The sequence below is a fragment of the Peromyscus maniculatus genome, chromosome 10 (genome assembly GCF_049852395.1).
Source record: "Peromyscus maniculatus bairdii isolate BWxNUB_F1_BW_parent chromosome 10, HU_Pman_BW_mat_3.1, whole genome shotgun sequence".
Lineage (NCBI taxonomy): Eukaryota > Metazoa > Chordata > Mammalia > Rodentia > Cricetidae > Peromyscus > Peromyscus maniculatus.
Genome location: NC_134861.1, coordinates 72,164,302 through 72,189,448, shown reverse-complemented (window position 1 = coordinate 72,189,448; position 25,147 = coordinate 72,164,302). Strand labels below are relative to the sequence as shown.

At 50.6% G+C, this 25,147-nt stretch overlaps 1 protein-coding gene across 4 annotated transcripts in view; it reads right to left on the bottom strand.

The window, feature by feature from the left end:
- Cracd (capping protein inhibiting regulator of actin dynamics) overlaps positions 1-25,147 on the bottom strand; it is a 122,913-nt gene that overhangs the window by 13,341 nt on the left and 84,425 nt on the right. For 2 of the 4 annotated variants that reach the window (XM_042257546.2, XM_042257542.2), the window contains exons 3-7: positions 20,635-20,770; positions 12,488-12,652; positions 10,015-10,083; positions 5,103-5,285; positions 885-3,888 (exon numbers count right to left, since the gene is read on the bottom strand). In XM_042257546.2, coding sequence (XP_042113480.1) covers positions 885-3,888; positions 5,103-5,285; positions 10,015-10,083; positions 12,488-12,652; positions 20,635-20,676 — 3,463 coding nt within the window. In that variant the 5' untranslated portion in view covers positions 20,677-20,770. Of the gene's footprint in view, positions 1-884; positions 3,889-5,102; positions 5,286-10,014; positions 10,084-12,487; positions 12,653-18,632; positions 18,655-20,634; positions 20,771-25,147 lie in introns of those variants that run through there. The other 2 variants (XM_042257541.2, XM_042257545.2) reach the window with 2 other exon arrangements.

Genomic DNA, 25,147 nt, shown 5'->3' with positions numbered 1-25,147 from the left:
ATCCAACACTCCTCAAGGAAGAAACCAAAACTAAACACTTTTAAAGGGAAACTTCAAGGCCACGACCCAGACTTTGCCTGTAGAAAAATTAGGTGAACACTCTTAGAAAGCACAAGAGCTAATTCAGTGGACTATCTAGCCTCCTCCCATGTTTAGTATGAAGAGGCAAGGATTGCTCGGACATTTCTTTCTTTTCAAGACAGGGGTTCTCTGCGTAGCCCTGGCTGTCCTGGAACTCAGGCTGTAGACCAGGCTGGCCTTGAACTCAGAGATCCGCTTGCCTCTGCCTCCCAAGTGCTGGGATTAAAGGCCCCACTACTGGAAGTCTGCAGTAGGAGAAGGTTGTTCAGTGCATTTTACATAACACAGCGAAGCACCAGGGTCCTGCCCTCCCTCTCCCCCCACTCCTTTCCTCCCCCCCACCTGCAGCTGCCACCCGGGGGCAGTCTCTGGTCTAGAAAACCTTACTTTTGATCACCTCTACAGACTTGCTCAAAATGGCTAATGCTATCTGTGTTAACTGGGGCTACATTTCAATCCGAAAGGATGTTAAAATGTAAAGGGACTGATTTGGGGCGAACTTGTTTCTTTTCTTTTTTTTTTTTTTAAGATTTATTTATTTATTATGTATACAGCATGTATGACTGCAGGCCAGAAGAGGGGACCAGATCTCATTACAGATGGTTGTGAGCCACCACGTGGGTGCTGGGGATTGAACTCAGGACCTCTGGAAGAGCAAGCAGTGCTCTTAACCTCTGAGCCATCTCTCCAGTCCCAGCGAACTTGTTTCTTAATTGAGGTGTTCCCAGAGCTAGTTCCCCAGGGAACCCTCTCAATTCGCTCTCCACCGAATGCAGCTGGGCATTCAAACTGCAGCCACATACCTTTTCTACCTGTTTCAGGAGTTAGGGAAGGTCTCTCTTGCTGGCTGGCTGACCGAGGCGGGGAAGCGGGTTTCTTTTCTGGCACCTCTTCCTCATCCCTCTTCGGCCCCTTCGGCTCCGCTGGCAGTGATGGTGAGGGTGGCTGGCTATCACTGCCCTCCTGGCTCGCTCTGCTCTCCTTGCAAGCCTCACTCGGCTCGGAATCCACCTTCCCAGCCCGCCTAGCAAGCAGCTCTACCAAGTGGGGTCTGCTCAGTTTCGAAAGTGGGGACGACGGTGGGGTCTGGCTGGCAGGCTTGGGAGCCAGGGCCGGCTTCTGCATTGGTGGCGTTCTGCTTGCTGCCTTGTCCTGCTCTGGAGCTGGGGTCTGGCTACTGGCTGGTGGTAGCCCCGACTGGGCTACAGCAACCGAGCGACCCACAGAAGGGCTTTCGGCAGAGTCCTTCCGAGGGGCTAGGGCTGGCTTTTTCTCCTGGGGGAGAGAGGCGCCGTGCTTGAGGGTCACCACTTCAGGCTCTTTCTCTCCAGGGTCGCTCCCGGCTGCGGGGGTGCCACCATCCACAGGGTCGCCCGTGCTGCTGTGCCTCTTTTTCTTCTTCTGTTCGGCCTGTTGGTCACAGTGGAAACGCAAGGAGTAGTTGGTCCTTCTCAGTTTTATTCCAAAGGGCGAGGCCTTCTCCTCACCTCCCGGCATCACAGGCTCTGGCTTTCCTACGTCACTCGTGGTCTCGCTGTCCGAAGTGGTCGTGGACTCGGTGCGGGAAGCAGCTTTCTGCGGAGAAGGCAGGCCTGGGACGAGGAAGGATGGAAGGTCTTTGGCAAATTTGCATCCGTCGGTGGTGTCTGGGGGCTCCTGGCTCCCCTCTGGCTTCTCCAGGCTCTTCCGAGGCTCGGGAGCCGCTGCAGGCGGAGGCTGCTGGGGTGCAGTCTCTTCGCCCGGGGCTGGCCCCGGCTTTTTCCTAATGCTTTCACCGTCCGAGCTCTGTTTGGAGGTCTCTGCCCCGCCGTCGGAGAACTTCTGCCAGGCCGACATGATGGAGAACTTGGCGTTGCTGGGCGGCGTCCTGCGCACGTTCCCTCGGGAATCGCTCCGAGCTCGGGGAGCGGGCTCGTCCCCGGCGGCGGCTCTGGCCGGCTCTCTGTCACCACGCTGGTCACCCTCCGCGTTCTTCAGGATCCTGGATCGAATGGAAGCCCACTCGGCGAGCGCGCCGCCGTTGCTCGGCGCCTCCGGGGGAGGCCTGGCTTTGCCGCCACCGGCCCTGGGCTCCACCGCGGGGACGTCCACCGGGGGGCGCTTTTCTTCGGACAGGCCCAGGAGGGACTTGCAGGCCGTGTCCTTGATCTGGCTCAGGTTGACGGCCGGGCCGCAGAGCTGCGCCCCGGTGACCAGGATGGCCGTGTGGGGGATGCTCAGCGCCGAGGGCAGGGCGTGCGGCGGGGCGCCACCGCGGGCCACCGGCGGCTCCTGGGCCACTGGGGCCAGGCTCGCCGCGTCCTTGGCGGGTGTCACCGGGCTCAGGTTGACTTTGGGGAAGAGGATCTGCCGACCCCCGGAGGACACCTGGAACGTGTAGGGCCGGGGCATGGTCTGCCGCTCGTCCACCTCCTGCCAGCGGAGCTCCTCCACCTTCCGGTCGTTATCTGCAGCGACGGCTTCGTTCTTGTCCTCCGAGGCCGGCGTTCCGTCCATCTGCCCCTCTTGCGGCAGGGGGATGTCTGTCTGGGTGGCTTCTCTCCCTTCCACGTCTACACCACCGGACTCCGTGTCCGGGTCTCCTCTCTGCCCTGCCGGCTCGCTGGCCACCTTGGCCTCTTCCGTCTGCTCCCGGGCCATCTCTTTCTGCCCCGCGGGTTCCGGGGTTTCTTGTTCCTCTGGCTTCTCGAGGTCCCGCTGCTGCAGTGGGCTTTGCTGATCAGCCTCGTCCGCTAGCCCAGGCTGGCTCTCTCCTTCCAGGCTCTGTGGGCCCTCGTCCATTTCCCGCCCTTTCAGCTCTTCTATGCGTCTGGCCTCCTCCTCCTCCTCCTCCTCCCGCCTCGGCTCCTGCAGCATCCTCCTGGCTTCCTCCTCCTGAGCACGCTGCCTCTCGGCCTCCAGCTGCCTCAGTTTCTCCTCCTGCCTCTCGGCCTCGCGCTGCCTCAGTTCTTCCTCCAGCCTCTCGGCTTCGCGCTGCCTGAGTTCCTCCTGCCTCTCAGCCTCGCGCTGCCTCAGTTTCTCCTCCTGCCTCTGGGCCTCGAGCTGCTTCAGTTTCTCCTCCTGCCTCTGGGCCTCGAGCTGCCTCAGTTTCTCCTCCTGCCTCTGGGCCTCGAGCTGCCTCAGCTCCTCTTCCTGCCTCTGGGCTTCGCGCTGCCTCAGTTCCTCCTCCTGCCTCTGTTCCTCTTCCTGCCTCTGAGCTTCCCGCTGCCTCAGTTTCTCCGCCTGCCTCTCGGCCTCACGCTGCCGCAGTTCCTCCTCCTGCAGCTCGGCCTCGCGCTGCCTCAGTTTCTCCGCCTGCCTCTCGGCCTCGCGCTGCCTCAGTTTCTCTGCCTGCCTCTCTTCCTCCTCCTGCCTCTGGGCCTCTTCCTGCTCACGCCTGCGCTCTTCCGCCTCCAGGCGCCCGGGGTCGTCGGCTTCCTCCAGCTCTTGCTCTGCACAATCCTGCTCCTCCGGGACGGACCGCCGCCCTTCCCCGGGTCGAGCCTTCCCTGCCTCTAGCTGCAGGTCGACCTCCTCGCCTTCCTCCTCCTCCTCCAGCAGCTCCTGCCTGAGGCTCTCCTCCCAAAGCCGCCTCTCCAGCGCCTGTCGCCTCTGCTCTTCCAGGCGCCTCTTCTCCGCGGCTTCGGCTTTTTGCCGTTTGCACTTGGCTTCAAGTTCCCGCCAATACTCTTCCTGGAGTCTTTTGTCTCCGTGGGAATCCAGAGGCTCTGGCTCCTCTTCATGCCAGATGTGCTTGTCTTCTCCTGGCTGCCCGTTCTGGTCCAGGGAAGACTGACTCTCAAAGCTGCCTGGCTCATTCTGACGATCCTGATTTTAAAAAAAAAGCAGAATCAGCCTTTTCCCACATGACCCTGACTCGTCCCTGTCACCGTGCAGGTGGTCCTCTTAATTGCAAGAGGGCAGGTATTCCCCAGGATAGACACAGCGGTCCCTGCAGCTGCCCATGATGGCTGAGCCTCGTTGTCAACCTGACTGGACTTAGAATCACCACGGAAACACACCTTTGGGGGTTTCCAGAACGGCCTGAGTGTGGGTGGCGCCATCCTAAGGGCTGGGGTCCTGGTAGGAATAACAAGGGGAAAGAGGAGAAGCGAGCTGAGCACCAATGCCTATCTCTACTGGCTCGCACTGCTGCGGCCATGATTTCTGGGAAATGATCGACTCTACTCAAACTGTGAGCAAAATCAACCCTTCCCTAAGGGGCTTTTGTTGGATATTTTTTGTCACAGAATGGGAGCAGTAACTAAATTCCCTTTATCAAAAGTCCTGCTCCCATTGTTTCAGTTGCCTAAGGACAATTGAACACTGAATCTCCAGAATCAATTAATATGCTCTAAATGACTTAGTACAGTATGTCATTATGATTGTTCTAATTGATTATTGTTGTAAATCTTTGTATCACCCCTAATTTAGGAGTTAAACTTTATCATAAGTATGTACACATGTATATTAAGCATGGGATAAAACAGTCTATACAGGGCATTCACTGGGGGTCTTAAAATGTGCTCCTTCCCAGGTGAATTCAGGCATTGGTCATACAAAGGAAGAGTAGTTGAGGGAACAGAGGAGATAATATTTTTTGTTTTGCCATCTAGCCCTTTCATTTGCTGTTTCCAAAATTATTTTTCTTAGTTTGAACTAACAAGAGGAAAAACAATAACCCAAAGGACGGCATTCCGAAGATGAGCCAAAAAATGGATTTCCTTATTGTCTCCTGAAGCTTGTGACTTGGAAGCCCACCCTAGAAAACCTAGGCTAAGCAGAGCTGGCCTGCTTTTCTGCCCCCAAACAAACGGGCATCTGGCACCCCTCTACAAGCAAGGCCCTGCGGTCCTCCAGCTTGGGCCATGGAGGGTATGCAGACCTCTTGATCCCTGCACACTGCTGGACACTCGAGTTCCTGATCGGGAGAGACCTACAATTTGCTACGGCTCTGCCCCAGCCCAGCCCAGCCCCCGGGGCAGCATCAGGGCCCGGCGAGCATGGCACCTGCCTCACCAGCTGAGACAGGCTCGACGCACCTGGGCAAGCCACCTGTGCTTCCTCGACACCCGCTGGTTTTTCGGCTTCACCGAGAGTTTGTGCTTGGCGGCACTGTTGTCCAGGCGCGCGATGGCCAGGGGGATGGCGTCGAGGTTGACACTTTCAATGGTGCCCGCCGAAGAGAAGTGCCGCTTCGGCCGGGAGGGTTTGACTGGAACAACCTGCGGTACGGATTTGGACAGAAAGGTCAGCGCGGATCGGAACACGACGAACAGGGAATCCCACAACAACGGGCAGTGCTCCCTGGGTTCTGTTGGCCCAGCCTAGCCCAAGGGATGTTGTTTCGATGAGAGTCAACGTCAGCCCACAACACAGAATTCTGCAACGCACAGCCAGTTCCCACCTAGTTTCTGAGGTGGGAGGAAGCCAAGGGTTTCTCTGGCTTGCAGGGGATGAAGAGAGGCACAGAGGCAGACCAGAGACCCAGGAGAGGGGAACCAGCTGTAGAGAGCTGCTGGCCTCGCCTGTGTCCTGCCCCTGCCTGACATCCCTCAAGTGTCCTCCATGTCCACTGCTGGTCCATGCTGCACCTGGTCTGGGCTTCGAACCATCAGCCAGTAGCTGCACACATTTCTCCTTCTCTAGCTTCTCCATGCACGCGATGCCTGTGTGTCTGCTCTGGATTCTGTCGCAGGGGCTTGCTCCTTAGCATTTGACCGCCTTGGTGGTTTCAATCAGAATGTCCCCCATAGTCTCAGATGTTTGAATCCTTGGCCCTGAGATGGCGGTGCTACATGGGTAGGTTTGGGTGGTATGGCCTCGCTGGAGGAAGTGTGTTTCAAAATACACTCAGGGCCACTCCCAGTGTACTCTTCCTTTGCTTGTGGGTCAAGCTGTGAGCCCTCGGCTTCCTGCCCTAGACACTACACCTCCTCTATCATCACAGATTTAACCCTCTGGAACTGTCAGCTCATAGAAACTCCTGCTTCTATAAGCTGCTTTGGTCATGCTATTTTATCGCACAATAATATAATATAAACTCATAAAGGGACATCTCCGACACTTCTCCCTTGGTCAGGGTCACCAGGGCCAGGAAACAGTGCATACAGGGACCAGATGCAGCGAGGGGTGGGGGGAGCATTTGGGCATGCCTGAGGAAGTCAACGCTTCCTCAGCAGGTAATAGATGCCAAGGATGCTGTGGAGGTGCAGGCACACCAGGCCCTTAGTATCCAGTTCCTACCTGACAATCTCTGGGCACAGAGGCCAGGTAAGTCCCCTCCCTAAGGTGGAATTATTCCTTCCACCTGCCAGCTCCTGGATGGAGGAGGGCATGGCTGTGGCCCATCAGCTTAGGGTTCAGCTCGGGCTGCACACACTGGCAGGTATATTGAGATGGGGAGAGTTCACTGGAACTACCCTAGCCACAGTAATTTTTTTAGAGAACTTGACTGAGAAAGTACAGGTTAAGTGGTGGGTGGTCCTTGCCATTTTGGAAGCATAGGCTTTACCAACTATATATCTGGGTGACCCTGGGGGATGCAGGACTCAATAGTTTGTTTCTTCATTTGTAAAAATGCCAACAGCACCCCCTTTCATAGGGCTGTGGTGGGGAGTAAGAGAAGCAGCTCCCCCCCCCACTTTGGATTTTTCGAGACAGGGTTTCTCAGTGTAGCTTTGGTGCCTGTCCTGGATCTTGCTCTGTAGACCAGGCTGGCCTCAAACTCACAGAGATGTGCATGGCTCTTAAAGGCCTGGGACACCACCCCTGGGAGAAGCTGCTCTTACAACGCCCTCAACATGGTGCCTGGAACACAGTGGGGGGGGGGCAGCTAATGCCAGCATCTCCCAGGTATGGTAGTGAGGTCCTAGTTCATTCTGCAGTCAAGGGGGCCACTGGAAAGTAAGAGACAACAGAGCATCAGAGAAGAGGCAAGAGGGAGTCTCTAAGATTCCTCTTGTGGGGAACCCCATGGCAGGCACCCATTCTCAGTACTTCCAGAGTTCCTAAGAAGGAAGCCCCGGGGAGGTGGCGAAGGATGCTGTGGGCCACAGAACGTAGCAGCTTCCTCGAGACTCCAGAGTACAGTAGACCGTTACTTATGCCCCCATTTCTGTTTGCTCCAGAGGAAAAGAATTCATGACTGGGACTGCAAACCTGGTCAGAAGCTCACGGCTAGGGAGGTCATAGACCACAGGGGGAACTTACTATAATCGTTTTGCTAAATGATCTCCTCGTCAAATTTCCTGGTAACGTTTACACCCATAGACGGGTGCCGCTATCAACTTTGGTCAGAGGAATTCTTCTTGTGGTGGGCAGTGGTTCCTGCAGAGACTCATAACTGGCCAAAGAGTTGAGGAGAAGTAGCGGTTGTGTACTCAGCTCTAAACAGGGCGGGTGGATTTGTCTTCCCTCCTTCATGAGGGTCAAGAGACATTTTAGAAAAGTAAATAGAAGGTGGAGGGTATGAAGGAGGCTGAAAAATGTCTTCTTGGCATACTATCGATGTTTCATGCATGAACTCTTAGTGCCTGTGGTTGCCTGGACACGATCAAGCCAGTCAATACATAGGGCTGGAGATGGGACTAAAGCTCCCGGGGCCCCACCCCTCGCCGAGGAGCTATCTGTAGTTGGTGGCTGCTGGGGAAGGGAGGGTCAATTTTCTTTGGGGGTGTGGTCCCTGGTAGATTGTCCGTGCACCACACCCCTGAACATATGGGTAGCTCTAATAAGACTCAGTGAGTTTTTTTCTTTTTTCTTTTTTTTACATGAGGGCATGAAGTAAGGAGGAAGATGTAATGAGAGAAAGCCTGGGGGAAGAGAATGGGAGGAATAGGGGATGGATATGATCAAGATATGTATACAAGTATGTAACTGCCAGAGATATAAATAAAATATTGAAATTTTAAAAATGTTTCAGCACGATCACTCAAAACCATAGAATGCCTAGTACATCAAAAAGCTGGCAAAGTGCTCTGGTAAAAAAAAAATAATAATAATAACAATAACCGAGCGGCATAAGTGCCATTTCCCAAAGGAAACCGGAAGAGCCTGCAGTTCTGAAATGAAGATTCATTCACTAAAAGACCACGTCCCCCTCCGGCACGGCGCACATACTTGTAATCTTAGTATTGGGAGATGGAAACAGGAGATCAGGAAGATCATCCTTGGCCACATAGTGCATTCCAAGGCTTGCCTGCACTGCAGGAGACACGTGTCTCAAAAGATAATCTAAGAGGCTGGAGAGATGGCTCAGCAGTAAAGAACATGTGTCGTTCTTACACAGGACCTGAGTTCACTTCCCAGCACCCATATGGTGGCTCAAAACTCTCCACAATCCAGTTCTAGGGAATCTGATAGTCTCTCTTCTGCCCTCCATGGGTACCAGGCACGCATGTGGTGCAAATATATACACATAGGCAAAACACTCCTAAACAAAATAAATAACCTTTTTTAAAAAAGACAAAAACTATAGACAAACTGCACACATTTAGAGAAGTTGGTGGCCATGGCACAGCCTCAGTCAGAGGACACTGAATGAACTATGGTAGGAAGCCATCCGTACCTGGAATCTAGAGAATTTAGACATCGGGTGAGCCAAGCGTTCCCATGCCGATGTGCAGCAGGGGGCGCTCACAGCCCTCTCCGTGTCTCCAGAAGTTCTGTGCACAGAGGCCAGCACTGGACAGGGCCAGGCTTGCAGTCTGTTTGCACTGAATGTGTCAAGTCCGTGGGGCTTGTGCGCGCGCGCATGTGCGTGCGCGAAGGGCTTGCATTTTTGCAATTACTTTCCATAGTCACAAAAGAGACCAAACTAGTACACAATTATAATCAACAAAAACTACTTAGTCTACATGAATCCAGAAGCAGAGAACAGATATTTCCAGTCTTTGGCCTCGTAGCTTTTAATTGCTTATGGTGATTCTTATAACAGATATAACATTCTGAGAAGAATTGGACATTTCTTTCCATGCCCTGAGAGATACCTGGGGGGATAACAGAGCCAAGGTGCTGGGCTGAGGGCAGGAAGGGGAGCTCAAAGCTGGGATTTCGGTGCCAGCCTTCGTTGGTAGCTGTCCCCACTGGGCCTCATTTCTGTCTGGATAGTGGTACTGTTCAGAGCCACCCCCTCACGGGTGCAGAGGTGGCCACTGTCACATCCTCCAGTTTCTTCAGAGAAGGCCTGCCCCTTGTAGAGATGAGAAACTCAGGCCCTACCGGACACATGCTCAGGGCAAAGGGTTTAGAATCCTCAGTGAAGGTAAAATCCTCGGGCCATAGGGGGAGGAAAATGATGTGTAAGTAAGGGCAAGCACGAAGCCCTGAGTTCAGGTCCCATCACCCACGTAAAAAGCAGGGCATGGCCATCCATGTCCCTGTAACCCCAACACTGCGGAGGGCAGAGAGAGAAAGATCCCCTGGCTCAGTGCGAAGACCTTATCTCCAGGGAACAATGTGGAGAGTGACAGAGAGGGACTCCTGACCTTTGGCCTTTGGCCTGTCTATGCATATGCATAGGTGTACCCCACCCTCCCATCTTCCACACCCATACCCCAACAGGGCACTAAAAGTGTGTGTGTGTAAAAGCAGAGAAAGCTAAGGTTGGGTATGGGTTTGTTTCTTAGATGTGTAAATAATAGAAGACTCTCCCTTACAGTCGTGAGTACCTTGCAGACATTCTAGAACGCCCCTCTCAACAGATTCACAATGTCTTGAAGTGCACGATCCATTTGTATCCAGGGAAGCTATCGCTGTCTAAAACTCCCAAGGCATTATGGGAGTGTGGCTATTCTTCAGAGCAGGGCTCAGGTCTAGCAGTTGTGTTGCCATGGAAATGGATGGCTGCTTTAACCTCTACCCCTGGTGGCTCTTGGTTTATGAACAGAAAATGAAACAGCAGATTGTAACAAAAAAGGGAAGAGGCCAAATAAAAAGTTCAACTTCCATTACCTTCTCTTCCATCTCACTTCCAGCTTCAGGTAGATTCAGAGGACTGGAGGAGCTTGGCGTATCACTGGACTGGAAGAGAAGACAGAGCGCTTGAGTTCAACGTGGGGACAGGATGTGCTGGGCAAATAAGCAGCACTGTCTATGCCTGATCAGGGTGGCCTCCTGCTCCACAGGGGGACAGCTGCTCCCCTGTAACCAACAAGGATCCCCCGGACTATCAGAGCCAAGGAGGGACGCAATCCTCCTTTTCCTGAGTTCAGCGCATTTCCTTCCTGGTTAGTTCCCAGCCTCAAGTCCTTGTGCTTGCTCCCTTCCAAGGCCTGAGAGAGGCTGAGAGGCCGCTTGGCGGCCACCTTGCCTGGGAAATGGGGCCGTGTCACACACAGCTCCAACCTGGGAGCTGTCGGACTTGCTGGCCGCCTTTTGTCTTTCCCCTGAGACTCCTAAGCAGAGAGTGAGGACTGAAGATCCTTCCAGAGCCCCAGGCAGAGGGCTGGGCTGGGAAGGTGAAGGACCAGGAAGGAAAAGCTGAGGCTGGCACACTAGGCTTGCCCTGGAAACATCCCCGGAAGGTGGCTATACTTCTACCCCGTGGTGGCAGGTCAGCCTGCCCAGCCTGCTCTAGGCTGCACACTGAAACAGATGTTTGGACACAGAAGTCAGGGCTTTGTGAGATGACTCAGCGGGTAGGTGGAGATCCTGATGATCTGGCTTCAGTTCCCAGAACCCATAAGGGAGCAGGGGCAGGCGAGAACTAATTCTTAAGAACTGTCTTCTGGCCGGGCGGTGGTGGCGCATGCCTTTAATCCCAGCACTCGGGAGGCAGAGGCAGGCGGATCTCTGTGAGTTCGAGGCCAGCCTGGGCTACCAAGTGAGTTCCAGGAAAAGGCGCAAAGCTACACAGAGAAACTCTGTTTCAAAAAACCAAAAAAAAAAAAAAAAAAAAAAAGAGAACTGTCTTCTGAATTCCACACACATGCCATACTGTACACACACACACACACACACACACACACACACACACACACACACACACACACACACAATTTAAAAGAACACAAGACAGTTCTAGACACTCTCCCGCTGTGTTACCGGCGTCTTCTTGGCAGGCAGCCTTTTGCCTGATCTGAAACGATTATCTTTACCTGCACGGTGACTTGTGTGCCCTGTGACACCCTCTCATTAGGATGTAAGCCACCAGAGGCCCTCCTGTGACAAATCTTGCTCATCTCTGTTACACCCACACCTAAGACAAGGTCTGCTGAACAAAGGCCTCCCTTGTCCCTGAGGCCACAGCACCTCCTGCTTCAAAATCGTAGCAAGGACATTTTGCTGGGTGGGTCGGGGGAGAGCATTTAAAAACCCACAAGGAAGGAAGGGCCCCGGTCTCTGCTTCACCCACCATCCATGTGCCGTAAGTGTCAGAGGTCATCGTGGTCAGGCCCCAGCAGAGGTGACGGCGGGACGGACTCTCTGTTTTCATTGCTAACAGCTTGTCTTGTTGTTGTTGTTTTTGTTTTTGTTTTTCGAGACAGGGTTTCTCTGTGTTGCTTTGCACCTTTCCTGGAACTCGCTTTGGAGACCAGGCTGGCCTCGAACTCACAGAGATCCGCCTGGCTCTGGCTCCCGAGTGCTGGGATTAAAGGCGTGCGCCACCACCGCCCGGCTAACAGCTTGTCTTGATTCCTACTCTTCTGACATATGAGCTGATAATAGCTATGCCCATTTTAACAACAAATACCCAGATTCTGGAACTCTGATAGGCAAAGTGTAGAAAACGCTGTAAGAAAGACTCAGCGTCCACTTGTCACTAGAGAACTCCAGACTCTGGCTATTCAGAGGGTTTTCCAGCCTTTTCTCCTATACCAAGGCATCTCCTCTGCTGCTGGAAGAAGTCAGCATTCAGGATCTATTCAAAGTGTCCCTAGAAAGTGTCAACGCCCCAAATTTAGACAGTGCCGGAATGTGACTTCCTTTCCAGCTGATGAGAATTCAAGCTGGCCTGTGTGAGGTCCTCTCACAGGCCCCCCACTGCTTTCTTTTCCATCTCTCTTAAATTAGTCCAATTTGACAAATAATTAGTCAGTGCTACTCAGCTGGCAGCCTCCAAGCCCCAAGGAGACAGAGATGTGGAAGATGCAGGTTTAGCTACAAAAAAAAAAGCCAGCATTTAGAGATGGAGAGAAAACAATTTCATACAAGCAGATATGGATGGAGGACATGAATTCAAAAGTACAGAGGAGGCCATGAAGCTTTGCGGGGTGAGGCCAGGCACACTTCCTCCTCCCCATCTTTCTCATAGGTCCTCAGTACCCTCAGGCCACAACCTAAGCACCAGAAAAACTTCTCATCTTATTCTTCCCCTCACCTCCCCAGTGTAGACCACAGGGTCATCAGATAACACCGTCCACTGTCCAGCATCCTGCTCTCTGCCTTATCAGAATCAAATTCTGCCCCCTTGGGGGTGACTTACTTTGTTCTCTGTGTCTGAAAGGACAATATCGTGCTGTGTCACAATTTCCATGGGACTGGTCGGGAAGAAGTCCTCCTCTGAGCTGGCCTCTGCACTGCCTGCCTTCTTCATGGGAATGCCGTTAGATGGCCGCTGCCCAAACTTGATATTCTTGCCCAACTGTCGCTGGGGAGAAACAAGGGGAAGACATTCTTAAACAGCCAAGCAGGCGCCACAGCCACGACCAGGTTCCCCGGGGAGAGTCGTGCCCACCGCCATGCCAAGGGACCTCGACGTAGTCCTGCGGTGAGTCCACTTGTTTCCATCTTCAGAGCCATAAGCTTGTAAACTCCAGCCCCCTCTTAAGTGGAAATAACAGCTTCCGGTAGGTACAGGGACCATGTTTCTGAACCAGGGTTGGAAATAGGTGTTGAATGTAGTCTTTTTAATGTATGAAGAAATTGTACAGGAAATAGTTACACGAAACGTAGGATCCATGGGGAGAAATGAGGACTCTTGGGGTGGGTACAACATGACCTCGCTAGTCCCTTCTGGATACATTCCCTGGGAATCTTTAGACGTCTTCACCTAGCTTGTGATTCCCACGTCCAAACCACATGCTCTGGTCACAATGGGTCACAGGCGGAGGTGAAGAAGGTCCCAGGGTCAGCAAGACTCTTTGATGAATGTTGATATCACATCAGGGATGGGAATGACCCAGTTTTCTTTCTTTGCTATAATTACATATCCTGAAACAGGGGCCATGAGGAACCTGGGGTGGGGGCGGGGAGGAAAGGGCCACAGAAGGACTGATGATTGGCAGGTGGCAGGCAGCTGAAGGGAGGGGGCGAGGTGGGCTGTAAACAATCATTTAAACAGTAGGTTGGGTGAGGGCCAGATTCAAAAAGGAAAACTGACTCCAGATGCTGCCCGGTGTCTCCTGGGGGTAAACTGCCCCCGGCTTAGAACCACTGCTCTCGATCTACAGCCGTATATGGTTAAAACATAATGCAGTTTGATATGTATCTTTAATCTGGCTAATAGTTAAGCCAACAGAGCTTTCCAGAATAGAGTTAGCAATCAACCGCTCCAGCCCTGGGCTGCCTAGGTTTTCTGAACTTGACATAAACCAGAGGCACCCGGGAAGAGAGAGCCTCAGGTGAAGACCCGCCTCCATCAGAAGTGCCTGGGAGCCTCTCTGTGGGGAGTTTTCTTGACTGTTAATTGATGGAGGAGTGTGTAGCCCATTGTGGGCGGTGCCAGCCCTGGGCAGGCGGTTCTGGGTTGTATAAGAAGGGTGGGTGAATGTGAGCCACTTTAGCGGCCTTCCTCCCCAGTCCTCAGTTCCTGCCTCCAGGTTCCTGCCTTGCGTTGCTACCCGGACTTCCTTCAATGATGTACTATAATCTGCTTGATGAAATAAACCTTTTTCTCCCCAAGTTGCTTTGGGTCAGTGTTTTATCACAGGGACAGGAAACCACACTAAGACAAACCCAGTCACTTTGCAAAACAAAGTCCAGGTTCCTTGGTGAGAGGTGACTGGCCCCAGCTCTTGGGAAGGCTGAGTGGCCCCAAAGGAATCTGAGCCCAGGTCTTTTAAAATGACAGCCAGAGTTATGGTCATTGTACTTCACACCAGCTCTCATAAATTTAACAGTGTACTTCCTTCTTGCAGGGACAGCTACATAAAGAGATGAGGTGGCATATTTAATACTTCTCTAAAGATCGTTGGCAAAAGGATCCCTTGAGGGAAATGTCTCCTCTCCCTTAGAACTCCATAGGACCAGGTCCATCCCCATTCACACAGCTCACGCCCCCCCCCCATCCTTGCCCAGTGAGCAGTAAGACTGCAGATGCAGGACAGAGATGACCCCCACCCCAAGACTCCCCTCTCTGCACAGCACACCCCACCCTCAGCCACCCAGCATGCCAAGTCAGGCGCAAGGGCTTGCGTTTGGTCCGCTGTGATTTCAGCCTGCACCCGGCTCTTGGCCTCACAGGAAGAATGCACACCCAAAGCCCCCCATTCAGCCAGGGAAGGAGCGCTTCAGCAGCCCCCAAGAGGTTTGCAGGTTGCTGAAAAGGGACGTTTTCCAAGAACGAGTCGAGCAGGCAGCGGCAGTTAGTATGTTCTCTAAGCAGGTCAGGAAGCGCCACATTTACAACAGCCCATGAAGTCGGACAAGAGGACACCGAGTCACAGCCACAGACCTGCGGGGAGAGGGTGGGGGTCTGGGGAGAAGGGGTGGGGGTGCCTCCTGTGGCCTCCCACTCCAGCTGTTCTAAATCTCCGTGGACTGGGGAGACTCCCATTGGCAGGGGCTTTTGTTACCAGTGCTCTGGGATGGGATGTGGGGAGCTGGATGAAACGGCATCTTGCTTTGTAGCCAGGCTGGCCTTGGACTCTCGATCTTCCTGCATCCTCTGAGAGTGGGGATCACAGGCATTTGCCGCTTGGCTGAGTGTTCCTTCAATTTCAATGGATGAATAAGAACTGTCCCTATCTGTGGACTATCGTGAGGTTTCAGCACGTGTGTATAATACAAAATGATCAACCCAGGGTGATGGGCATATCCATCACCTCACACATTTTTCACTTCTTTGTGTTGGGAATGTTCCAAGTTCTCTTTTCTAGCTGTTTTGAAATAGACTATAAATTATTAACCATCGCTACCATACTGTGCTACAGAGCGCCATAACCTAATTGCCCTCCTGACTGTAGAGTGCCCACTGAGCAGTGGAGAGGAGAGGCCATTTCTTAGACCTGCAATGGAGAGGACATTCATCATGCACTTCCTGGCATAACACTACACTGCCACTTCATTAGGAGTCTTTTGCCATCACCACAAGAAGCACAGATGGGCTACTTCACTTGACCAGTACGTTTTTTTTTTTTAGAATACTGTTGTTGGCTCGTCCTGATGCTTAAGGGACAAGAAAGAATGCGGCAGACGTGATCACAGCCTAGACAGAAGCAATGTCCAAAGACGGAATGACTGTGGTGGCCACAAAGGGGCAGGAAGGAGAAGCAAGGGAGACCAGGGGAGGGGATAAGGACAAGGACAGTGAAGGGCACAGAACCAACTGGGAAAGGGGCGGAAGAAATGAAGTGGAAAGCTCAGGACAGGGAGGGAGGTGGCGGCAGCGGCGGCAGCGGCGGCGGCGGCAGGAGCGACAGGAAGTGTGGAGGAAGGCAAGAAGAGGGAGAAGGACCCAGGACAGAGGTTCCGACAGCTGGGGACCTGCAGGGGAAGAGGGCTGAGGGATGGGGAGTATGCGATCATGCCAACGGGGTGATTTATGCCACAGACATGTTCATCCTGACAAAACAAATAACGCCGTTGCTGTTGAGGATGAAAGTGCGCTGCTTAGTACAAAGGCCGATTTGAAATTCCCTCAAGAAAACAGACTCGGCCTAGTGGCTGGGGAGCTGAGGGAGAGGAACTCGGAGGCAGGGGGGGAAAGGTGACGGTGATTGGGAATAGGGCTGGTCTCTGTGTGTCCTGTGGCTTTTAGCCAGGAGCTGGTGGGCCAAGGCTGCGGCAGCACTTGAAGCCCAATGTCCCAAGTGGTTGAGCCTTGGGGTTTAAGGACCTGTCTCTCACACCCTGACACGCCCCTTTTCTAAACACCTTTATGTGACTCAAAGGAGACTGGACTGCTGTGACATTTTATAAGATGTATTGACAACTAAAGGATTTACTGCTAAAATCTATCTGGTAATTTGAGGTGTCACATGAACTACATGTGAATAAATTAGTTTTATTGCTTGCATTTGCTCACTCTTCAGGGAGTGTCATGAACAAGGATCCACACTAGAAGTGAGCAATTACTGGAAATTAGGCTGTTAGAGGCTGGCCCCAGAGTTTATCTCCCCCACAAGCTGTCTTGGCACGCGCCACAGTTATAACTGGAGGGGAAAGTGGAAATTGGTCCATACACTGACAGCGTGTGTTGCTGGTGGCTATGAATGGAGCTACTGTTGCGACTGGAATGCGAGCTAAAAGGAACTATATTTTATTCATTCAGTTTGGGCCATTTGGTCGTAATATGGAATGCTTGGGAATGATGCTACAGGAATGCACATCCATATTTATGAGGCTGGATGCTCTGGTGTGGAAATGCCAAACACATTGTATTCTGCAGCTTTTTGCATTGCTTGTATCCAGAATTTCCCAGATTTTTTTTTTTTGCAGCCATTTTTCTCCCAAACCATGTCTGTAAGAGCAAACAGCAGGGTGTGTGTGTGTGTGTGTGTGTGTGTGTGTGTGTGTGTGTGTGTGTGTGTGGTGTCTTCTTGAGCAAAATGCAGATACTCCCAATACAAAAGTGAATTCTTTTTAAAAGAAAAAAAAAGCCAAGCGGTTTAGACACCTGCTCTAGGAAGAATTGGCCCAGAGCAGGCACTTCTCTTTCTGCCCTTGAGGGCTGCATTAGATGTCAAAATCCCCAAATGTATGATTTTGGAATTCTCGAGTGAAATCCACTTCAGTAGGAGATATTAGCTACTAAGGATGGAGGCCCCCCCCCATCCTATACCTATGCTAAATATCCTGTGGTACAAATAGCCTAGACATTTCCCAACCAAAGTGTGGTACAATTCTAGGAAGCCCCTGCAGGCATGGATGGGCTCTCTCCTAGCTTCATCAGCAGTTGGTGCACAGCTCACAGCTGGGTCAGAACTTCAGCAGAGAGGCACCCTCCTGATCTGTGCTCGCAGGGTAAGCGACAGGCAATGTCAAGGTCATTCTAGCACACAGATAACCAAGTGCAAAGCTTTTACAGCCGCCGTGTGCAACAGTGAACAGTGATTTCATACAGACCCCGGACTTGAAGACCCGGAGGAGCCTTCAGGCTTACCCATCACACCCCACTCCCTCATTGTTCAAATGGGAAAAAAAAAAAAAAAAAACGAGAGTCACAGAGTTTAAGTGACAACTTGGCCCAAGGTCACACGACCACATGGTGGCAGAGGCCTGCCACATACTTTCCATTGCTCTGTGCTCTCTCAGTCATTGAAGCAGTCTTCTGCTGTGGGACGGTCTGTATGTCAAATTGCTCTGATTGGTCAATAAATAAAACACTGGTTGGCCAGTGGCCAGGCAGGAAGTAGGTGGGACAAGGAGAGAGGAGAATTCTGGGAAGCGGAAGGCTGAGGCGGAAAGACACTGCAGTCGCCGCCATGACCAGCAGCATGTGAAGACGCCGGTAAGCCACCAGCCATGTGGCAAGGCATAGATTTATGGAAATGGATTAATTTAAGCTATAAGCACAGTTAGCAAGAAGCCTGCCACGGCCATACAGTTTATAAGTGATATAAGCGTCTGAGTGATTATTTTATATGTGGATTGTGGGACTGCGGGGCTTGGGGAACCTGGAGAGAAGCCCTCCGGCAACAGTCTTCATCGTATCGGCTGTGGAGCGAATGACTTACGTACTGAGCCTTTAAAAAGGACACTATTGTTTTTAATCCCTATAACTAAATGTTTGTTAAAATTTGTTCTCGAAGTCCACATTTTTATACTTGGGGGAAAAAAAGTGCTCTTGTTCTTTTAAAAAGCTCAATAGTTTGCCATGGAAATTTTGCCATGATATAGTGATGTTATTTAAGACAGGGAAGGGCAACTATGCAGCATTCCATTAACCCGTTAGTGGAGCAAGGCTAACTCCTGTGGGTGCACCATGACAGTCCCCGGTGCTATGACACAAGTGGGCACTAGGGGACAGCCTTTCCAAACACAAACACCTTTCCACCCGTGTTCTTTCCCACGGAGTTCTAAATGAATGCTGGACAGTCTCTTAAACTATTTTTTTTTCTTTTTCTTTTTGGTTAAATGATAGTCTAGAGAAATTTCATTACAAAAGAATATTTCAATAATTGTGGCTAATCATCGAGCCAGGACATTCACTGTCAAAAAGGTGACGTCCACTCCTTTTCTCAAAAAAAAAAAAAAAAAAAAGAACATAGACATGTACACAGTGACAGTTCCAGACATCAAAACACACATGCCTCGGACACAGCTAAACTCTCTCATTCCATGCTGGCGTCTACGAGGAGGCGGTCTTGTCCGCTTCTTACTGAGCACTGACAGCAGCATGATGTTGTCGTGGGGAAATGCCAAGCACTCATGCAAGTGAAGGAAGTCACTAGATTTGGGGGACTTACCAGGAACATACTGCTTAGTCGACTGAAAAATAAAGCATAGTCTTTTGGGAGTGATTCAGTTAAACCTTAGGTCCCTTAGAAAATACCCGCCCCCCTTTGGCTCTGACCCTGGTCCCCATTTCCCACCTTGAAGAGCCAAGCCTCCATCCGGTATTCCCAGAGTCAACATTGTAGAGATCAAAGGAGGATTCTGAGCCCAGCGGCAGAAGCCGAATTCAGCGGACCTCACACGACAGAGTGCTGCCCAAACGAGACCACTCACACTAAAGGTTCATTTTGCTCTGCTCACCTCCTCCCCTATGGTCACTTCAGGAAAGCTGATGGTTTCACATTTTATGAATTATGAGATCAGATTATTTAAAAGCATACCTTATTGTTAAAAGAAATCACAGTCACTCGTATATTTTGAGTTTCTATTTTTTTTCCAATACTGCACAATTACATGCACTTTACAACCCTTAAATCCACCTTTTAAAGTGGGAGGGGTATATGGGAAATGTCACAGAGCAGATATCATTGAAGGCACCAGGCCATTATCTACCTTTTAAAGAATGTCTCAGCTCCTGTAAAATGCAGCTATTTCACGGGCTGAATTCTGCACATCATTCCTTTTAGAAAAAGCCATATGATAAGCCAGGGCCTCAGAAATGGCAGAGGGAAGTGGGTCGACATTTTCCCTGGCTATTCCTGTCCTCCCTCTTCAACCTGTGAAGAGTGACAGCGTGCTTCTTCACAGTCTAGAAGTATAAGAGTGCTGCCAGCAGCAACAAAGAGGAGGTCTGGCTAGGAAGTGCTGGGATTTGCGAGCCAGGCGGGCCAGGCTGTAGGGGCGGAATGGGGCCTCGGCCAGTGGTGGCTGTAGGCACAATGATCTAGCCAAGCGTGGGGGTGGTTCCAGGGTGTTGGCTACTTCCTGGCGTGTCACACATCACCTTCCACTGATTGTATGACCACAAGTCATAAAATATACAGTGTGTGCTCAGTAGAAACAAGACCATGGGAAAAGAACAGGAAGTTACTTTTGAGTACAGTGCATCTTTGTATCAATCATTTCTCAGGCCATTATTGTTTTGTTTTGTTTTGTTTTTTCCTTTCTTTTTTTCTTTTTTGTTTTTCGAGACAGGGTTTCTTTGTGTAGCCCTAGATGTTCTGGAACTTGCTCTGTAGCCCAGACTGTCCTCGAACTCACAGAGATCCGCCTGGCTCTGCCTCCCGAGTGCTGGGATTAAAGGCGTGCGCCACCACGCTCAGCTCTCATTGTTTCTTTCCTTCTTATCCATTCCTTGACCCATTCACGGTGGTAAAGACGTACAGTCAGATGGAATAGACTATCTATTCAAAGTCTCAGGAGTCCCCAGGCACTCCTATCTCAGAGAAGGCTTGCCTTGGCCTTGCTTCCCAGTGAGACAATTGCTTCCAAGCAATGGGACCGCTCTAAATAATGAGACTCCCTAGTCTTTGTTCCTTTTCTTTTTCCCTGGGCTCATTATTTTACCGCATTTCATACAGTACCGTTTTTACTACCTTTTCATTGTTAGGGAGTCAACAGCTGAGTCAGCAAGAAAACTGTCCCCACTGCAGGGAGTCCGCAAGGATCCTCCTAAGACATGGTGGCATTTACAGACACCCCGCCCCTTCTCCTACCGGAGATTCACCCAAAGGAAGTGCGCCATGCAGACTGTTGACAGCAGCTTGGGTTAGGAGCTCTTTCCCCACATGCCAGCTCCGTAGCTTTTCCTAGGTACCTGTTCTCACGTCCAATCAAACCGGAAGTGACAGACGGAGAGGACTCAGGGTGGGTACAGCAGTGTTAAGTGTGCCTCTCACCGGGGAACTGAGGGGCGTACCAGAACTCAGAGCTTCTCCCCCGAAGAGACCCCTGGACCTCCCACTCCATCGCTCAAGGACCAACCAGGGTCTTTTCCACTTCCCGCCACAGAGAGGTTGGGAGCGGGGCTCCTGGGGCTCCGATCTCTCTTCCGGTCGTCTCAAGCTGTCTTACCTGAAGAGTTTTGACTTTGCCCAGGATGCTGTCCTGTGACATTGCTTGAACTGTCTGCTCATTTTCTGCTCCCCCATCAGGGATAAAAATACTGTCATGGGAGAAGGCCCGTGCTCCCACAGAATAGTTGAAGGACCTGGAATGCAAACCACGCGCTTCATTGTATTAGGATCGTAAGTGTCGTCTCCAGATTGAGTTTCTGACTCAAAGGGTCCCGCCCACGTCTCTTATCTTATTTAGAAAGTCCTTCAACACCGCGGCCTTCCTGCAGAGGGTCAGACAGCGAGCAGCGGAGATCGAGAAAGGAGAATGTGGCTCTCACACAATCTTTCTCAGAACCACTCAGGGCGAGGACTTCGAGGGAGGTATTTATTTGTAGAGCCAATGGCCCTGCTCCGTGTTTAACCGGAGGACCTGCCCAGATGAGCTGTCCCTACCATCTTCGTTCAGGAAAATCTTACCAACCAGTATTTATGAAGGAACACGCAGATCTTGAAGAGGTAAGAGCTTCTCGCACACTACCAGACTGCAGTGCTGATATAGAGCAAGGGCTTTGGAAGAAGGGACTACCCGTGGGTGAGGCATACGACCGAGGGGGAGGCATCCATGTTGGAGCCATTTCGACACGTTTTGCGAATACAGAACATGATATAGATTCAGACTTTAGCAAACTGCTGGGGCTTAGCTGTGGTTTGAATTCAAGGCTCCAAGTGTTGGAAGCTTGGTCCCCAGTGCAGTAGTGTTAGGGAGTAATAAAACCTTTAAGGGGTGTTGGTTGGGGGGGGGGGGTCATTGTGGGCACTGTCCTCAGAAGGAATTGATGCGATTCTCATGAAATCATAGTTCTCCTAAATGAGTAAGAAGAGGAAGTCCAACCGTTCCCCATACTCTGGCATCCCCTCTGCCCAGGTGACACATAATGTAAGAAGCATCCGCTTTTGACTCTATCTGTCTTGCTGTGATGCCATCCACATTGACATGATGTAACCAGAGGACCATGACCAGAGCCAGCACCACGCTATTTGGATTTTCAGCCTCCCAAATTGAGTCAAACAAACTTTTCTATATGTATCCAGCCTCAAGGAACTCAGGTATTTTGTTACAGTAACAAACAACGGGGCTGGATGTAGTTCAGTGAGTAGAAGACTCAGGATGCACAAAGCCCTAGGCTTACTCTCTAGCATCAAACAGAAGAAAACAGACACTTCCAGTTGCAGGGCTGCACCGGAAAGCTGTCTGAACATCTACCCGACAGAGGCATGAACAGAGGGAAACTTGGGAGAAGGAGACAACCGTTTCTTACTCGGCAGATACAGCAGCTTGCCCTCCCTACGGCAAGGCAGAGCATTTCCAAAGTGAGAGGTGGCACAGGCAGGTCTCAAGGCCAAGGGAGCACCTCTCTCCCTCCCTCCCCAGAGAGGAGCCTTAATGGGAGGTGTTCCCCCTGCCCCAGACCAAGTGCAGGAAAGCATAGGGCAAAGGTACTCGCCACTGGTTCCCCCACAATGCACTGCAGCTGGACTGTTTATCTGCCCAGATCTAGACGGAGCTGGGAAGACTGACTCAATTATGGCATTTAATTTACCAAATTGCAGGAAGCAGGCTAAATCTGAGGGTTAGGGCCAAAAGACTTGGGTGCGAGCCCGTGTGACCCCAAGGTGTGAACAAGCAGCTGTGCAACCTCTAAGTGTGATGAAACCTCACCAAAGAGTGTCAGTGCCATTATCTCATTTAGTCTCAACACTCTGGTCTTCTTAGAGATGATGCTCAGGGGGTAAGCACCACATCTAAAGCCATCCGAGTCGAAGCAGCAGAGTAACCGACTGAATGCAACCCCATGCCAGCCAGCTGGCATAGCTCAGAGACAGTATTAGTGTATGGTCACCAAGAAAGGACAGAGAGTATGGGAGAGGAAGGCGGGGCCACTTGCCAGGAAGGCTGGTGTGTCAAGAGGACGATACGAAGTAGCTAAAATAATGATTCTGTATTCATGAGAATCACAGGCCTCTAGAGGCCTCCAAACATCCCTGCCTTTAGATGATTATATTGAAAAATAGACAAAAAGAATAAAAATACTAGTTGTAAAAATTGTAACAATTATAAGAAGCACAGTGCTAATAGCAATTCTAAAAAAGTAAGACACTGTGTGTGTGTGGGTGTGGGGGGGTGGGTGTGGGTGTAGAGCTAAATAAATACAATAAGACATTGTGTGTGTGTGTGTGTGTGTGTGTGTGTGTGTGTGTGTGAGAGAGAGAGAGAGAGAGAGAGAGAGAGAGAGAGAGAGAGAGAGAGAGAGAGAGAGCGTGCGTGCACGCACCTTTTTACTATAACATTTAAATCCTCCTGCTGTAATAGTTAAAGCCCGTGTGTAGAAACTGTTATTAAGCCTGCTTTTCGATGGGAAATTTAAGCTCAAAAGCCTGTGATGACAGGAACTCGGTGGGGTTCTGACCCCGGCCTCTGCTCCTTTGGTTCCCTTGTCTGTTTTCACAGGCGGAAATCAGCCCACTTCGGCTGGGTGGAGGGGCATCTGTCAGCAACCCCAGGACTCAGGAGACCGGGGCAGAAGGATGAGTATGAGTAGGGGCTGAACCCCACAACCCTGCCTCCAAAACACAACAACAAGAAACACAAACCTCCACAACAGCTAAACAAAATCACAAAACAAAGCAGAAATAAGCCCGCGCCCATTCTGTCTTAAGTTTTCTAAGTTTTAATATCTAATTTGTTTTGCAGCTGTTTTTTTTTCCAAGATGACTATCCTTTTTGCATTTCTACATAGATTCAATCCTATCCTTCTCTATTCTCTCTTTTCCCCTTCTCTTGTCTCTGTCTCTGTGAGTCTGTCTGTCTGTCTGTCTGTCTGTCTGTCTGTCTGTCTGTCTCTGTCTGTCTGTCTGTCTGTCTGTCTCTCTCTCTCTTATGTTCCTGCAATACTTTCAGACTGGAGTTAGATATACAGACGTATCTAGGGCTGATGTCTTTACAATACTTTATCTATTAATCTAGATCATGGGATGTGTCTGTGTTAAGATTCTCTTTTCTTTCAGTAATGTTTAGTACTTCTTTGAGTAGAGGTCCTGAACATATCCTGATAGATTGAGTCCTATATATCTGGTGGGTTTGGCTTTTCTATAAACGGTATTAAAAATCTTTATTTTCTGTTTTCTCACTAGTGAAACATAGGATACAATTATTTTTATATTTTTATTTTTTTTTTATTTTTTTATTTTTTGGTTTTTCAAGACAGGGTTTCACTGCGTAGTTTTGCGCCTTTCCTGGAGCTCACTTGGTAACCCAGGCTGGCCTCGAACTCACAGAGATCCGCCTGCCTCTGCCTCCCGAGTGCTGGGATTAAAGGCGTGCGCCACCACCGCCCGGCTATTTTTATATTTTTATATTGGTCTTATAAACAGAGACTTTACTAGGGTTGTTTAATAACTATACAATCGCTAAGCCTTTGTATTTCCTATCCAAAATACAATTAAGTTGTCTACATCAGAACACCATTTTTACCTCAAGCTCTTCTTATCTCCTTGCTTTTCCCTTTCCATACTGACTCGGCTAAATTCTTTAGTTGAGAAAAGTGAGTAGAAGAGATGATGGCAGGTCTTGTGAGGCTCCAAATCCAGGGAGAAAACACTTCACTATTTTAAAATGTCTGGTATTGGCCAGAATTTTGATGGATTTACTTATATGGCTGTTTCTTTGAAAAATAAAATACATCATCTGATTTTTCCTTTCAGAAGATTAAAATTTTGTATCTCGTTTGCCTTGGGGCAGTTTTACTCTGGCAAGGGTGGGCAGGTGTCAACTTTCCTCCAGTTTGGAGTGTCGCAGCTCTTCTTAAGTCTGCGGCTTGATGTCTTTCATGAGTTTTGGAAAAACTCTCAGCCCTTATTTCTTATGTTACTTCCGGCCATTTTCCCTCTCACACCTCGTCAATGGGCCAGCACGAGCCATTTGCATTTTGCTCTTTTTTCTGCACCCCCCCCCCAGCTGAGGACCGAACCCAGGGCCTTGCGCTTGCTAGGCAAGCTCTCTACCACTGAGCTAAATCCCCAACCCCATATCTGTCTTTCTTATCACTCTAATCTATATCCGCTGTGACTTGATGCAGACCTTCTGATGAGAACTTTGTGCTAGCTCACTCTCTCTTTGTCTAATATGCTAGTAAAACAAGGTGTTGGCATTCTTAGCTTCAGAATTATTTTTATCTCAAATCAGCATTTATTTGTTTTTAATAGACCCCAATTTTCCAACAAGATTCTCTGCCATGTTAACTATTTTCTTGAATGGGCCAACCACAATTGCAGGCAGCACACAGCAAGGGAGAATTCCTCTAGCCAATCCCACACTTGTCCATGCTGACCAGCAACCTCTCCAAGGCTGGGACTCATCTCTGAGTTGTTCTCATGTCTAATGTATAATCTCTGGAGTCTCACCGGAAAGCCTGGGTTATTTCCCAGCATCTCCTTCCATGCTATTCCCTGAGTCCCAGTTTTTCTTCTAG